The sequence below is a fragment of the Eriocheir sinensis genome, chromosome 43 (genome assembly GCF_024679095.1).
Source record: "Eriocheir sinensis breed Jianghai 21 chromosome 43, ASM2467909v1, whole genome shotgun sequence".
NCBI classification, from domain to species: domain Eukaryota; kingdom Metazoa; phylum Arthropoda; class Malacostraca; order Decapoda; family Varunidae; genus Eriocheir; species Eriocheir sinensis.
In genome coordinates, this window is record NC_066551.1 from 1 (window position 1) to 15,596 (window position 15,596).

A 15,596-nucleotide genomic window follows, 5' to 3' on the forward strand; every position below is an offset into this window, starting at 1 on the left:
GTTCAATGCCTTATTGACTCTCAATAAACTTAAGCTGCAAAACATCCTGCTTTCAAAGAAGAGAACTGACATCTGAGGGAGGGGAGGAACTTTGGAAAGAGGTCTATTGGTTTTCTTAATTGTATTTGCAATCATAACTTGTTACTTATATATTGGAAAGAATTTTGTATTTGTCATGTAAATGTTCTGTTCACTGTGTAACTGCTCCTACCTTGTTCTTGGGAGACACTCTACATCACACTTCAGCCGGGCATGGGCAAGCATGGCGACAGGGTGAACACTGTGAGAGGTGCTAAGCTTCACTCTCTGGGTCCTCAGCCTCTGCAGGGGGTGGGATGCGCGGTGTGGGGGCGGGCGGGGTGAGGCGCGGGACCACAGGGGGCGTGTGGGTGGGCGAGTCACCGGGGAGGTCACCATCCAGGATGAGGAACTGGCCGTCAGAGCTGACCTTGGGCGGGTCGCTGATGTCGGGCAGTTGTGCAATGTTGTCAAGGAGGAGCCGCTGCAAGGGGTACAAAGATGTGTGTAGCAGCCCACGGAGTGGCAAGTAAAGTCTCATGTTATCCTTTTTCCATAACTACTTTAACCCCTTGACTGTGGATTTCCTACAGGAAGACATCACCAAAAAGTGGCTGCTACAATTCAATGAAGAGAAATGTAAAGTCCTGCACCTTGGGAGGGGATATTCATCATACCAATACACTGTACCACATGGGAAACACTCCACTATCCACCACAGAGGCAGAGAGAGACCTGGGACTATATGTTACCAGGCTACCAGTGAAAGCAATATCCATGTCAATTGCAGCGGACGCATTAAAGTAGATATGGAAACAGGATAACATGAGACTAACTCTTAACCCTGTATACCACAACTCTGTGAACACACAAAATAATAAAAAGATAACTTAATAGATAAAGGCATTCTTACAGCTTCTTGCTTCCTCTTCTTCTCATAGGTCTTCTTCTCCAGCAGCTGCTCGTAGGCTGTCTTGGCCGCCAGACCCAGGGCCGCGCATACGTCCGTTCCGCTGACATCTGCTTCATACACAAAGCAGGAATACTTGGTGCTGTCTAGGCCGCCAACATCGTTCTGCCGCACAATGTAGCCCACCAGTCTGAGAGGAGCAAAGTATAAAAATGAATGCATAAAAAATGGAGTTAGTAAGGCATTCTGATCCTTTTCCTCTCCCTGATCGGAAAATTAGTACAGTTACCCCTTGTTTTCATAGTGTAAGTATCTGCAGTTTCATACTTCTGCAGATTCTCCTGGCAAAAGAATAATTTACATGGAATCATAAAGGAGCAAACGTGTGACACAGAGTTCAAGTTACACAGCCAAAAGTACAAGTGTCCCGTACACAGGTGATGCCCCAGGCAGTCTGGAGTGCATCTCTCTCCCCAGCAGCAGGTTGTGCATGTGTAATACTCTCTATGATACTGTGCTGCTATATGATGTGCTAAGTTAACCCTTTCCATCCGTGACGCAGACGTCGGCGTCAGAGTATGGAAAGAGTCAAGAGGAAATGAAAGAGGATTAATCCTCTTCTAAACCTCTCAATCCTCCTCTAAATTCCTCTTAATCCTCTTCCATTTCCTCTTAAGAGGTTTAGAAGTGGATTAAGAGGAAATGGAAGGGGATTAAGAGGTTTAGAAGAGGACTAACAGCGACGCCGTCGGATTCCGACGTCGGCATCGCCGGAGTGAAGGGGTTAATAATGAATATGTCAAGTGAATAAGTTGTCAGCTGCTGTAGGATACACAGGGCTCAGGAAGGGAGCAGCACTTCATGGTTTTTGTACTTTCACGATGGGATCAGGGACGCAACCCTAAAAGATCGAGGGATGACTGTATGCATATATCATTCTCCTTCTGTTACATCACAGACATTCATACACTCTTACTGACTGCAAGTTTATTTATTCTATTCTATCTTTACACATACAAGCTGTGGCCTCACTTGTGGTTCTCCGAGTGGGCGGCCCAGTAGGCAATGTCCTTGAGGCTGTGCTGGAGACGTGGGATACCAGAGGCGGGGTCAATGAGCACCAGGTGGGTGTTGGTGATGGTCAGGTTGAGCTCGGTGGTGGTGAAGAGGTTGTGGATGGCCCTGGCCGCCAGGATCCTTCGCATCACCTCACACACTACGCTCTGCCCTGCAACCAGACCAGCCAGCCACGTAAAGGTGAGATGTTGAGGAGAGACTTGAGGCTTGAGGTTCATTTGTACGGCAAAAAATTGTTGAATTGCAATACTAAATATATCAATAGTTCGGTGAATGCTGTTAAAACTTTCATTATTATTATTATTTTTTTTACAGTAAAGGAAACAGCTCAAGGGCAAAAAAAAAAAAAATAATAAATAAATAAATAAATAAAAAAAAAAATATAAAAATAGATAAATAAATAAATAAATAAATAAAATAAAAAGCTCACAAATCACTGCTCCTATAAAACAGTCAAGAGGAGTGGCCAAAAGAGAGGTCAATTTCGAGAGGAGAGGTGTCCTGATACACTCTTCTTGAAAGAGTTCAAGTCGTAGGCAGAAGGGAATACAGAAGAAGGAAGATTGTTACAGAGTTTACCAGCGTGAGGGTTGAAAGAGTGAAGATGTTGGTTAACTCTTGCATAAGGGATTTGGACAGTACAGGGATGAAGGAATGAAGATGCTGGTTAACTCTTGCATAAGGGATTTGGACAGTACAAGGATGAAGGAATGAAAATGCTGGTTAACTCTTGCATAAGGGATTTGGACAGTATAGGGATGAAGGAATGAAGATGTTGGTTAACTCTTGCATAACGGATTTGGACAGTACAGGGATGAGCTTGAGTCGTGTGCAGCGGGGCCGCGGGAGGTACAAAACAGTTCAAGGGCAAACAAAATAAAAATAAAATGCCCCCAATACACTACTCCATAAAACATTGAAGAGGATGCTGACAGACACTGATCCTATTTACTTTCATAACTTCAACTAACTTCATCATATTCACAGCTTCACTTTTGTCCCTCTGTGAACTACTCAAACCATCTTTTTACAGGTCTTAAGGTTGGCAATGACTATATATAGATGATTCTTTTTGAGGGGAGCTACTCTTCAAATACTGCCGCCGTCTCAGGGTTAACGAGTGCTTCTTAGTTTTCTCCTACTTGCTCAATTTCTCACTGCAGGGACACAGACGTGTTCCCCCCCCCCACCCCAGCAAAGGAGATGGCTCAAGGGCAACAAAAAGAGTGCAGAAAAAAAAAGCCTGCTACTCACCGCTCCCATAACAGACAAAAGTAAAAAGTGGCCAAAAGAGAGGTCAATTTCAGGTGGAGAGGTGTCTTGATACACTCTTGGAAAATATAATCAGACTGGGACAAATGGATGCCTGAACTTACTTTGCAACATAAACCATATCAGTAAATAAACAAAGGAACACACTACTAACAGCACTGGCAACTGCAACAATTTCAATCATGTATACACACCTAAAGATACTCTGTCTACTGCTAAGGCTAAATACATCCACAGTGAAGTTGAGTTTACAAATGTTTCGTTTAAAAATTATATCCTTCTAACATTGACACGTTAAATGGCGCCACTATAAAAATTGCCTGCGCCATGAGGGGCTTGGGCTGACCACCAGGCCTCTGAAGAAAAGTCGACCGGCACTATGGGCGAAGACGTAAAAAATAAAATAAAATAAATAAAAATAAATAAAAAAGTAATCACAGGTTCAGTTTAAGTGTGTGTTCAGTATAAGTAATGTGAATTCTGGTACATGTGTCCAACCTGTTTCTGGTACATCTTATTTAATTATATATTTTCTACAACTGTTTTTATTGAGTAATTTTATTTTCTACCTTACTTGTATATCCAGGGCATCAATATGAGCCAAGTTCTGGCCTGAATAACCCCTCAATTAGTACCACTATTATCATTATTGTTATTGTTATTATTATTACTATTATTATTATTATCAAAATTATTATTATGATCATTAGTTATTAATACCATTATTATTAGCATCATTACTATTATAACAGTAACATTATTATTATCATTATTGTTCTTATTATTAACTACATATTATTGTTATTATTATTACTACTGAGAGAAGGAAAATGCTACTGAGTATAACTGACGTCATCAATAGTTTCCATCTTACATAAATCTCTTTCTTGTGTTGAACAATATAAGACTAGAGAGAGGTATGCATTAAAAGCAATTTTAGAGTAGTAAGGGGAGGAGGTGTTGCCTACTGAGGGCCAGGGCTCACACCAGTGGGTGACAACAGGCAGGACTTACATCAAGGCATCAACAAGCACAAACACTACAAGGTATTCTGTGGATGGCAGGAGTTATTACAAGGTGAAACATCCTGCTGGCAGAGGCTTCAACTCGGGCCAGTTCTAGGTACAGGTGATACATGCAAGCACTTGGGAACTCTTGGTATGGAGAGGCTCCCAAATATCTACCAATATATATATATACCAAGCTCTGCTACTGGAGTTACACCAATGGTAATTAGAAACACTGCCTGTCACTGTGCCATGCAAGGTGACACACTGTCCACAGTTCACAGCTCTCAAGGCTTGCCGTGGCATCATAAAACATAATCCTGTTTATGGGTCATTCATAATTATTGATTATATTTTGATAAATGTCCTGCCAGAAGTAAATGAACTGATATTGTTTCTTAGACTTGCTGGCCTCCTCTAAGAGCATGTGAAATATTTTTTCAACTAAATATTAACCATTTATTTGATGTGTAATATTCGGGGTTCATCTATGCAAGTATAGATTGGTGTGCATTAAGAGGCCTCACAATAACACAGCCCAGCTTACAGTGCCAAGAAGACTGGAGCTGGCACCCCTTCCACTGCAGGAAGGCTTAGTCAAGGCAGGAAAGCAGGACCATGTTCCACCTTTGTCCCTACCCTAATGCTGCCGGAGGTCTTGTGGCTGGCATTGTCATCTAACTTGCCCGAGGTTGATGACTGTAGTTATGATGATGATGATGACAATGGTTATGACAGACAATAATGGATTTGGTATTGAACAGTAAAATTTTTATCTATACATGGTCTTCACAAATATTGTTGGAATAAATTATGATCTTTTTCAGTTGGATATAATTAAACACAAGTGTGAGAGAGATAGAGACAGATAGGCAGAGAGAGAGGGGTGTTATTATCATGCCTTTGCTGATGGTACAATGATGAGTAATGCATAACACACACATTAGTAAACACATTAAAGATGCAGTGTCTGGGCTGGCTGGGTGGCATGCTGCTGGAGGCGGTAAAAGTAACATGGAAGCAATCAGTGTTAACGGCTTACTGGGATGACTTACCATTTATGAAAGATACAACTGAAAAGAAGATGTTACATTAAATACCACTCAGTAAATGCATGTGAGTGAAGTCGGTAAATTAGCCAAACAAATACACACACACAAAAAGTAGAAGATACCTCCTTCCTCCCTATGATCACTAATAACATGTGTATTACTCCGGACTACAGCTTCTCCACAGCCTTACATTACATTACAGTCAATTTAGCACAAAAGTGATTTAGCTCAACTTTCTTTGGCATCTGCATATACTGGCAAGGCTCCACTTTCCCCTGTAATAAGGAGTGGAACCTATCTCATGATAAATCAACATTCTATTGTACTCTTATAGCATTAGCAAGTCATAGATGCTTAGAATTTATTGATGATAAAGAAACTAATCAATATAAAAAAAAAAAATCCCACACTACACTGCTCCTAAAAAGAACATAAGTATCCCAAGAAGGACTAGCCACCAGAGTAAAAGGAATTTGTTCCGTCCCAGAGTTTAAGCAGTGCAAGGGGTGAAAGAGATGGTAATGGTTAACTCCTACACAGAAAGATGTACCAAGGAGGAAATACAGAAGGAATGGAGGATGTTTCAGAGTCAATCAATCACCAGAAGTTGTATGCCAATTTATTTTCTTCATTCTCCATAACCGTAAGATACCTCTGATGTCGGTAGTATTCAAAACCAACAGCACAATGCCAGATTTGGAGCCTGACTGCCATAACTGCACTGCACTGTACTTGGCTGAAGAACATTCAAAGCGTCACATAATATCAGCTTCAGCCTCTTGGTGAGTGCCGCACCCCAGGTTAAGAAACACTGTTCTAGGCACATGATCATGGAGGAGGCAGGGGCTGGCTGCATGCTGAGTGTTATGCCAGCAGAAAGACTTCACCTTGCTGCTGCTGGTTCATGTCAAACTACTATAGCATTAGATAATTGTTCATGACAGTATAAAAATATAACAGACCATGTTGCTCTGTGCTGGTTATGGGTTATGGCCTGCTATTACTTTCCTTGACAGAAGCTAAGCATCATCAGAATGTGCATTGCCAACAACACATTAAAAAGGGCGGACGCATGACTCTGCCAAAGACTTTAGCACTGAAACCAAGTCAAGCTCCTGCAGAAAAGTTCTCAGTTATCTGTCCAAAGGGAACTGAAGTCAAACCTCAAGTAATCTCTAAACTAAGCAAACTGTGACCCAGTGTAATATGAAGCTATTAAAAACACAGTTGGAGAAGCATTAGAGGAATAAAAGCACACCTAAACTTTTGCAACTTTCAAAATAGCAAAATTTCATTCATATTGTCCCCATTGCATCTCAGGTTCTCTGTCCTGTTTCCTGAAAATGGTAGATTAGGGGAATGCAACAAGTGACTGATCATGATTTTGGCTTGAGTGGCACTGACGGACCATGTTACTTGTATCCTCACAGGAAGCATAAAGCAGATTGACTGTCTGCAGGACACCACAAACCCTGGGATGTTTGTTTGCATGAGTTGTGTTGTCTAAAATACTATTGCCATCTGTGCAGAGACATTTGGAAGCAAGGCTGGTCATAAATAAACACCAGCAGCCGCCATGTTTGTGCCAAAGGCCTTCATGCAGGCTGAGTCAGGCCACCACAGCCATGGGGCAGACCTGCTGCTTCATGGGGCGAGGTCACTCACTTTGTGGGACTGGCTTACTAATTGAGACTATGGTCCATATTTTTTATAATTTCGGGATCCCACTACGCCTATTTCCCAAGTCCACAGAGAAGATTAACCTGGTTTTCATGGGTAGTTTTGTGATCCTAGTGATAGTCTTACTCAACTTCTGCACCCTGAACTGGAAAACTTCCAATGAAAACAAGGTTAATCTTCCCTGCGGTCTTGGAAAACAGTCGTAGTGGGAGCCCAAGGCGTTTAAAAATATGGACCTATATGTGGGGACGAGTCATTTTTATTTTTATGGGAAAGGGTTGCCAGTTTTAAAATGGATGAAATACTAATTTTGTGAGATGAAGTTGGTGAGGCAGCCCTAAAATTACATTATAGTTGAGGCCGATTTGTTAACAACTGGTCTTACTCATCGATATTGTTTACAAAAAAACTACTCCATCAGAAAAAAATATAAAACTCCACCATACAGAGTCACGGAAATTGTTTTCTGTAACAATTTCTATTAGACCAAGTTTAGGGGAACCTGTCACCACCTTGGGGCAGAGGTGGGGGTGACTTGTGCATGAAATGGAGTTTTATAAGAGTACTTTACAGTGTGCTTATAAAAACTTTAGAGTGCCACAAAGAGTGCCCGCCGGTGTTTACTTAGGATTCACCGTAAGCAGTGCCACAAGTAAGCCACGCTAGTCTCCGTCACTCACCTCTGTCCACGTTGACGCCCATCGAGCCAAGGAAGCGCACCCCAAAGGAGGGCCGAGACACATCCTCCTCTGCTGCTGCCTCCTTGCCGGCTGTCTCGTCATTTTCTGCACCGCTGTAATGTTCAAAACACCTCTTTATTGTTACTTGCTAAGGCAGGTTTCTCTTGTACCTTTATTTTTGTGCCCGTGTCAGCAGTCACTCTTCACTTTTATCTTTTGTAGGAGCAGTGATTAGTGGGCTTTTTTCCTACACTTTTTATTGTTGTTGTTGCCCTTGAGCTGCTTCCTTTCTTGTAGGAAAAAGAAAAAGAAAAGTCAGCCTTGGTCTTGGCACTCACATGTCAAGGCTGAGCGTGAAGGTTTCCTCGCTGGACGTGAGGAGGTCAAACATGATGGGAGCATCGCTGGGTATGGCGGTGAGCTCCGGGGGGCTGCTGGTCACTCCTGAGGACCCAGTGGAGGCCGGGGTGGTGGTGGAGCCTCCGGGGGTTGGGGTCGGGGGCGAGGACCCCATGGCAGCAGAGGCGGCATGGAACTTGTCTGCCTGAGAGGGAGGGCAGCACCTTCAGCAGCAGCAATATGATTTTTCTTTGTTTTCACATAATCTTAAGATAAAAAAATGAAAGTAAGTCATATCAAGACAAGTTGAAATAACCCATAACTTTTTGTGGTGGCAGAGGTAATACTAATGATGCTGAAAAAAAAAAAATTGTAATAATAATAATAATAATAATAATAATGCTAAAAAAATAATAATGATAATAACACTTACAAAGAACTGCCCCACACCCGACAGCAGCGAGGGCGGCACCACCTTCTCGTCCTTGATGTAGCCGCCGTCCTTGCCCAGGTTGTGGATGGTCAGCATCCACTCGTCCCTCTCCCGGTCATTGAGTGCTTGCAGGGTGACGTATCTGCAGGGTCACCCACATCACCATCACACCTCTACCTCCATGCACACTAAAACATACTTAACCTTGACTGTGAATTTCCTATAAGAAGACCTCACCAACCCATGGAACAAAGAGTGGCTGCTACAATTCAATGAAGAAAAATGTAAAGTCCTGCACCTTGGGAGGGGATATCCAGCATAACAATACCACATGGGAAACACTCCACTATCCACCATAGAAGCAGAGAAAGACCTGGGAGTATATGTTACCAGGATACCAGTGAAAGCCAAATCTATGCCAATCACAGCAGACGGGTTAAAAGATCAAAGACTTAGGGTAATGGCACTCAGACTGATGTGGCACTCATTTAAGACAGAAATAAGCAATGGATGGTAGCCAATCTGACAGGAAAAAGATGTAAAATTATTAAAGTTTGCCATCCCCCATTGTTTTGAAAATCTTAAGCATCAATGAAATATAAAAGGCATACTTAGCAATTCCTCTGCACCATTTCATACAGTGCTCATATTAGAAAAAAAATCCTTATCTGGAAAATTAAACTGAGGTACCATTGTTAAAATAATAATTAATAACCATTCTTCAAACTGTCTGCTGCAATTGGCACAGATCTGGCTTTCACTGGTAGCCTGGTAACATATACTCCCAAGTCTTTCTCTGCCTCTGTGGTGGATAGTGGAGTGTTTACCATGTGATATTGGTATGCTGGATATCCCCTCCCAAGATGCATGACTTTACATTTTTCTTCATTGAATTGTAGCTGCCACTTTTTGTTCCATTCCTGTAGCTTGGTGATGTCTTGGAAATCTGCAGTCAAGGGGTCAACACTTATCACTTCATTTGCACACCTCAATTCAATTATCCAGAACAGTTTTTTCATGATCTGAGTACTGGTTGGAAAGCTGTGTACAAACTACAAGACATATCCTACACCTATGGTTGTCAACTCCTACTCCCCAGCGACTCACTTTTTGCTGGTGGCCACCTGGAAGACATGCAGGCGGTCGTCAGTGTCTGTGGCGTGCACTACTGTCGAGGAGTCAATCTCCAGCAGCAAGGAGCCCACCGCCTCGCCCTTGGCCACCCCCATCAGGTTCCCGCCCTCCACAAACACAAACTGGCGCTCCCATGAACTCATCACGCCCATGTACTTCCTGGAATGAGACAAAGCTTTCATTTAGTACAACATATGCAGCACATCATCATCATCAGCAGCAGCATTTTCTATTTAATGTTAGATTTAGCCAGCACATTATGGTATAAATCCACAAAGAATGACCTCACTTTGTTGTATAGAAAGACTCATTAGTAAAGAAGCATATATGGATTTTCTGAGTCAAGACCTATACTGTTTGTTCTGGTTTTGTTAGGTGACATTAGGTTAAGTTTAAAGTATCTTTCAAACACATGGTAGCCAGCAACTTATGGTATAAATCAACAATAAATAACCTAATTTTGTTGTATAAAGTGATTTAAATCTTGATTTAAATTAGTGATTTGAATCAACTTGATTTAAGTCAAACAACCCTGCATGCTGCTGAGTATTTATTCATTGACCAACAAGCCTAAGAAATTCTCCCAGTGTATCTTACTTCTGCACGTTGAGGTAGCCACTCTTGGTGGTGAGCGTGGTGTCTGGTGGCAGGGCAGCGATGTCAGGGGGAGGCTGAGCATAGTACATCAACTGTGACTGTGTGATGATGTTGTCTATCAGCTCAAGGTTCTCATCCCTCTCCTTCACCTGGTCCTCATGGATGCTGAAAAAAAAAAGAGAAAAAGTTAATCTTTGGAAGTGTAACATTTAAATATAATTGTACACTCTTCTGATGTCTGCATCTTGGAGAGCTCCCAGAAGGGAATGTTCCAGTGGAAGAAATTAATCACCTGTGTAGCTGATGCAAACATAATTGAAATATTATAATGGAAGTCAGATAGATTTATAGTTGAGGAGGAATAATGGTGAATGTATTGGTTCTCAGAAGCTGCATTGTATAAGTCAACTGGCATTTCTTAGTCACTTTATATACACAGTGTTTATCACAACACACACACACACACACACACATAATAAAAACACTTGTAATAGCATTCAGAACACCAACGTTTTGGCACACACGGACGCGTTGGAGAGGAAGTCTTCGAGTGCCGGCACAGAGAGGGTGTCGTGGCCCATGTTGTAGTGAGCCCGTGTGGCCACCAGGAGTCCCAGCACTGGCTCCAGCAGGGCAATCTTGTGGGAGTACTGCAGCAGGTTCATCTTGGCATAGTAGTGCAGGGCCATCTGAAAATTATAGAGCTTTCAGTCAGGCCTGTTCATACTCTCCTTCCTTGCTTACTCACTCCACTCCTTCCTATCCGATTCTGTAATACTCTCTTATTCGACATCTGCTGTATATGTACTCATACCACTTATTAAACAAGATCCATCTACTTTACGTCTTTCCTAAGATATGCAGCAATAAAGAAAAATATCAACATATGTCACAAATCTCCTTTTATTGTTAAAACCTAGAGTGGAAATTTTATTTTCCTTGAGAGCAGTGATTCTGACTGTTATTTTAGCTTTAATAACCTAAGTTTAACCCCAAGTTTACCTGATACTCACTATTCAATGTAAACCACTACTGTTACCAGAGGAAGAGATGGAGTAAGCATGCAAAGTTAGTGTCCTTAAACCATAGAAATACTAGAAAATATATAAAAAATTAGTCAAGCTATTTATACAGATCCTGAATACTGATTGCCTGATAGAATCAAAATTCCACTGCCTTAAAAATAGATAGTAGACAGAGAATATGGGGTACAGGAATACCTACACGCATGCTGCCCCAACAACCCCTCCCTGGGCCCTAAACCTGATGCCTCACCTGGTGGAACTTCTTCCTTGTGACATACACGTCCTCATTGGCCTCCCGCCGCTCCACCTCTGGGTCTTTCCGGCGGCAGCGGCTGTAGCGGCTGATGGCCTTTTCCATATCTTGGCCAGCAGTCTGGAAAATCAACTTTTAATTAGCTACAGTGTGGGACAACACTTCTGTAACTGAAGTAAGAGAAGCCCAGACAGCCAATACTTTTGCAGCAGTAAAGATCTCTGTCCCATTTAACCTCTTGACTGTGGATTTCTAACAACAAGACCTTACCAGCTACAGGAATGGAACAAAAAGTGGCTGATACAATTCAATGAAGAAAAATGTAAAGTCATGCCCCTTGTGAGGGGATATCTAGCATACCAATAGCACATGGGAAACACTCCACTATCCACCACAGAGGCAGAGAAAGACCTGGGAGTATATGTTACCTGGCTACCAGTGAAAGCTAAATACGCGCCAATCGCAGCGGACAGGTTAATGACAGGCACAGGTTGTTATCCTATCAAACATTTCATAATGGAGAGCTATTATGAGTCTACTTTAGTCTCAAGAGCACCACCAGACTGTCTATTGAAGGTAATCCCTATGTTGTCAATATTAGTAATGCAGGACATGACCAGTATCTTCAATCTGTCATCCCTTGCACTGGTAAGTTTCAAAATAACTTTCCTTCAACAATACTCCAACCTTCCTGTGGTAAACTCTTTCAGGAGGGGTGTATAAAAACATCTATGGAACTGAGTTAAAACATTCTGTTTTTGCATCTTAAATCTTATTTTATGGGAGAAGTGGGCTGAGGGCATTTTTTTTTGTCATGGCCTGTCTCCTGTATCATAGAAAAAAAATTATGGTATACCTTATCAAACAAAGCTGAAACAAGAGGAAATTTTTGTACCTGATACAGTGATGCCATTGTGTCCATCTCATGCAGCTCTGTGTCAATGAACCTTGAGAGAGGATACACAGAGCCGTCGGCAATCTGTGTGGCAACAATGTGCTCCCAGGAACTCATCTGGAAAGGACAAGTCCTGGATGAATGAACTAAATCAAACAGCTGGGTAACTAATACAAATGCTATGACACAAAGTTTCAAATGGAGGTTAGATAGATGGTGAATAACAAGTTAACCCCTTGACTGCAGATTTTCTACAAGACATCACCAAGCTACAGGAATGGAACAAAAAGTGGCTGCTACAAATCAATGAAGAAAATTGTAAAGTCATGCACCTTGGGAGGGGATATCTAGCATACTAATACCACATGGGAAACACTCAACTATCCACCACAGAAGCAGAGAAAGACCTGGGATTGTATGTTACCAGGCTACCAGTGAAAGCCAAATCCATGCCAATCACAATGGACGGGTTAAGGAATAAGGTAATACTCAACACACACAAGTCTCACCTCTGAGATGTGGGATGCAAACTTCTCTAAGGTTGAGGCCACAACTTCTCCCTTGTCATTGTCCACAGAAAACTTCTGCAAGAAGAAAAGACAACCAAGAATCATGCTCCCTATTTTATTTAGATACTGCCTCTGTCCTATTAACCATATGTGTATGATATACAAATTAAATGCTTCTGATACTTAATCATGACACACCCTCCAGAAAGACGTCAGTTGAACATACCCCACTTACAATGTTCTTGTATGACTTGAGGTGCTTGGACAGGTCCTGGTAGGCTGAGGTCAGCTGGTTATGGGCAGCTACCAGCTTAGAGGACAGCTGGTGCAGGGTGGTCACATAGTCCCTCAGTGCCTGGGAGTCAGCGGCAAACACTCCCACCAGCGTGCGAAGCTGAAAGGTTGGCAAACATGTGGTGATACAGAAATGCCTTAATTCATCTGGCTATGTGATATGTGCCTCATCCATGAAATACACTACTGCAACTGTGATATGAAGGCACATTAGGTGAACAACTAAATCCTAACCCCACACTTGATATTTTCAGGCTAACCAACCCCTGTTGCCTAACATAACCTATCTAGGGACAAAAACCTATTGCTGCTAAATCAGTAATCTAACATTATGCTAATGACAAACCTATCATCATTAGTTATGGCAGCTTAGCTTATCACCAGCACAGAGGTAGTGAACATAAATGGGAAGCAACTCACTCATAGGAGTTAACTGAAGTATCTGATTGATATATGGTTGCATAAAACACCTTCAAGAGACAAGACATTAATTTAATCCAGGCAACATAAAACCATAAGAACAGTCAGAGGCAGACATACAAATCAATGCTTTCAACACAGGCCTATAACATGCCCTCCAGCAAAAATTCAGTGGTAATTCTTACATACAAAAAGCATTGTTTACGGGAAAGGCTAATGTCATGGTAACTTACCTCTCTTAGTATATAGAAGTAGCCCCTCTCAAATAGTAACCCAGATCATTAGTATGGTAACCTAGCTCTCCTATGCCCAGGTATATATATGATGATTTTTTACTTGTCAAGGGCTAATGTCTTGATAATTTGGCTTCCTTAAATAGAAAAAGCCTGTCTTTAATAACAACCCAGCTCCTTCATATGGTAACCTAGACCTCATGTGCCCAACCAAGTATGAGATAAATTTTTACTTGTCAAAGGCTAATGTCATGGTAACTTGGCTCCCTTATAAAAAAAAAACCAGCCTCTCTTAGATCATGACCCAGCTCCTTAATATGGAAAACCTATGCCCAGGTAGGGGAGAGCGGTGATGATTCAGACGGTGGGATGGTCTGGACATCGCATTTATTGTAAAACGTCGTGAATGTGCAATACTCTGTAGCCTTGGCCCACATGGGACAAACAAGCCCTCAGAGTTGTTCTTTTTGCTGTAAGTCAGATTTTATGTTTTTCTGCATCTCACTTCAGGAATATGGCAAGTAGTGAAATGTCCATTATTATGGTGACTCAGCGATGCACGGAGAAGGCATTGCCGTAAATAACGAACATGCAGCTCCTATGCTGGAAGTGGAGTGTGACCACCCATTTATTTTTTATAGTCGTGATGATTTGGACAGTTGATTTTTCATGATTTGTATTAATTTTAAAAGTTTAAACAGTACAGGTGTTGCAACAGTTATAAAATGATTAATTTGGTTGATATATATATATATATATATATATATATATATATATATATATATATATATATATATATATATATATATATATATATTCCTACAAATATTGAGAGTATAATACTTTTGTGCTTATAAAAATTTCTTGTAATAGATATTTTTTTGTTTATTAGCCAATCAATCTTAGGTTATATTAAGATTGTGCAGAGTAATACGAGTGTCCGTACCATCTCACGTCCTTGGCTAAACCATCAACTTGGCTCCCTTATAAAGAAACATGACCCAGCTCCTTGATATGGCAACCTACGCCCAGGTATACGATAAAAATAATTACTTGTGGAGAGTCATCTAGTGCATTCTCCAGGGGCAGCTTGTCAAAGGTTTACGTCATGGTAATTTGGCTCTCGTATAAAGAAACATGACCCAACTCCTTAATACGGTGACCTATTCCCAGATATACGATAAAAATAATTACTTGTGGAGAGTCGTCAAGTGCGTTTTCCAGGGGCAGCTTGTCAAAGGTCGCTGTGGCTGCCATGGTTCCTGTAGCCTTGACCTTGGGTGCCTCCTGAAGGGCTGGTCAACAGGGCGTGAAGACTCGGGGCTCCCTGGTGGGTCACGGGTGTGGCGAGGATGACCTAACCAAACAGACACTACAAGACATAGACGCGTTTCTTCTCCGTCTGTTGGGCAGTGACGTATTCTTGTATTAGTGAGGTGTTGTTTTCCTTATGGCGGTGACCCTGTGAGGCTGTGGTGCCCTGGGGGTGTCTGCAGGGCCGGAGGGAGGGCCTGGGGGCGGCAGAAGGCGGGGTGAAGGGCAGCAGACGGACAAACAGCCAGCCGCCATCAGACATCAGCTGACACTCTGGCGATAGGACGTTGAGTCGAATTGTCGGTCGGGAGTCTTGCCTTTATAACGGCACTCCCTGATGTAGCTTTTTCTGGTGTGGACTTTCTCGGTCTGGGTCTTTTGAGTCTCTAAATTTCTTGATTGATAGTTTATTGTTGCAGGTAAACAACAAGGGAGAAAGGAGGAACATCCCATC

The 15,596-nt window shown here is 42.0% G+C and overlaps 1 protein-coding gene across 3 annotated transcripts; it reads right to left on the reverse strand.

Annotated features, from left to right (window-relative positions):
* Positions 1 to 7: 7 nt before the first annotated feature.
* Positions 8 to 15,440, reverse strand: LOC127010279 (DCC-interacting protein 13-alpha-like). 3 transcript variants are annotated; one of them, XM_050884124.1, is made up of 15 exons: positions 15,023 to 15,440; positions 13,108 to 13,275; positions 12,882 to 12,956; positions 12,373 to 12,489; positions 11,475 to 11,597; positions 10,710 to 10,888; positions 10,200 to 10,364; positions 9,576 to 9,761; positions 8,469 to 8,610; positions 8,035 to 8,240; positions 7,697 to 7,809; positions 5,340 to 5,357; positions 1,961 to 2,156; positions 932 to 1,118; positions 8 to 502 (listed from the first exon to the last, which is right to left on the reverse strand). In XM_050884124.1, the coding sequence occupies exons 1-15, from the start codon at positions 15,083 to 15,085 to the stop codon at positions 293 to 295; spliced, it is 2,148 nt and encodes a 715-aa protein (XP_050740081.1). In that variant the 5' UTR covers positions 15,086 to 15,440; the 3' UTR covers positions 8 to 292. The 3 variants fall into 3 exon arrangements, with proteins under 3 accessions (XP_050740081.1, XP_050740083.1, XP_050740084.1); XM_050884126.1 differs by having other exon boundaries at positions 13,117 to 13,275; positions 15,023 to 15,439; XM_050884127.1 differs by lacking the exon at positions 5,340 to 5,357 and having other exon boundaries at positions 15,023 to 15,438.
* Between the last annotated feature and the right edge of the window lie 156 nt (positions 15,441 to 15,596).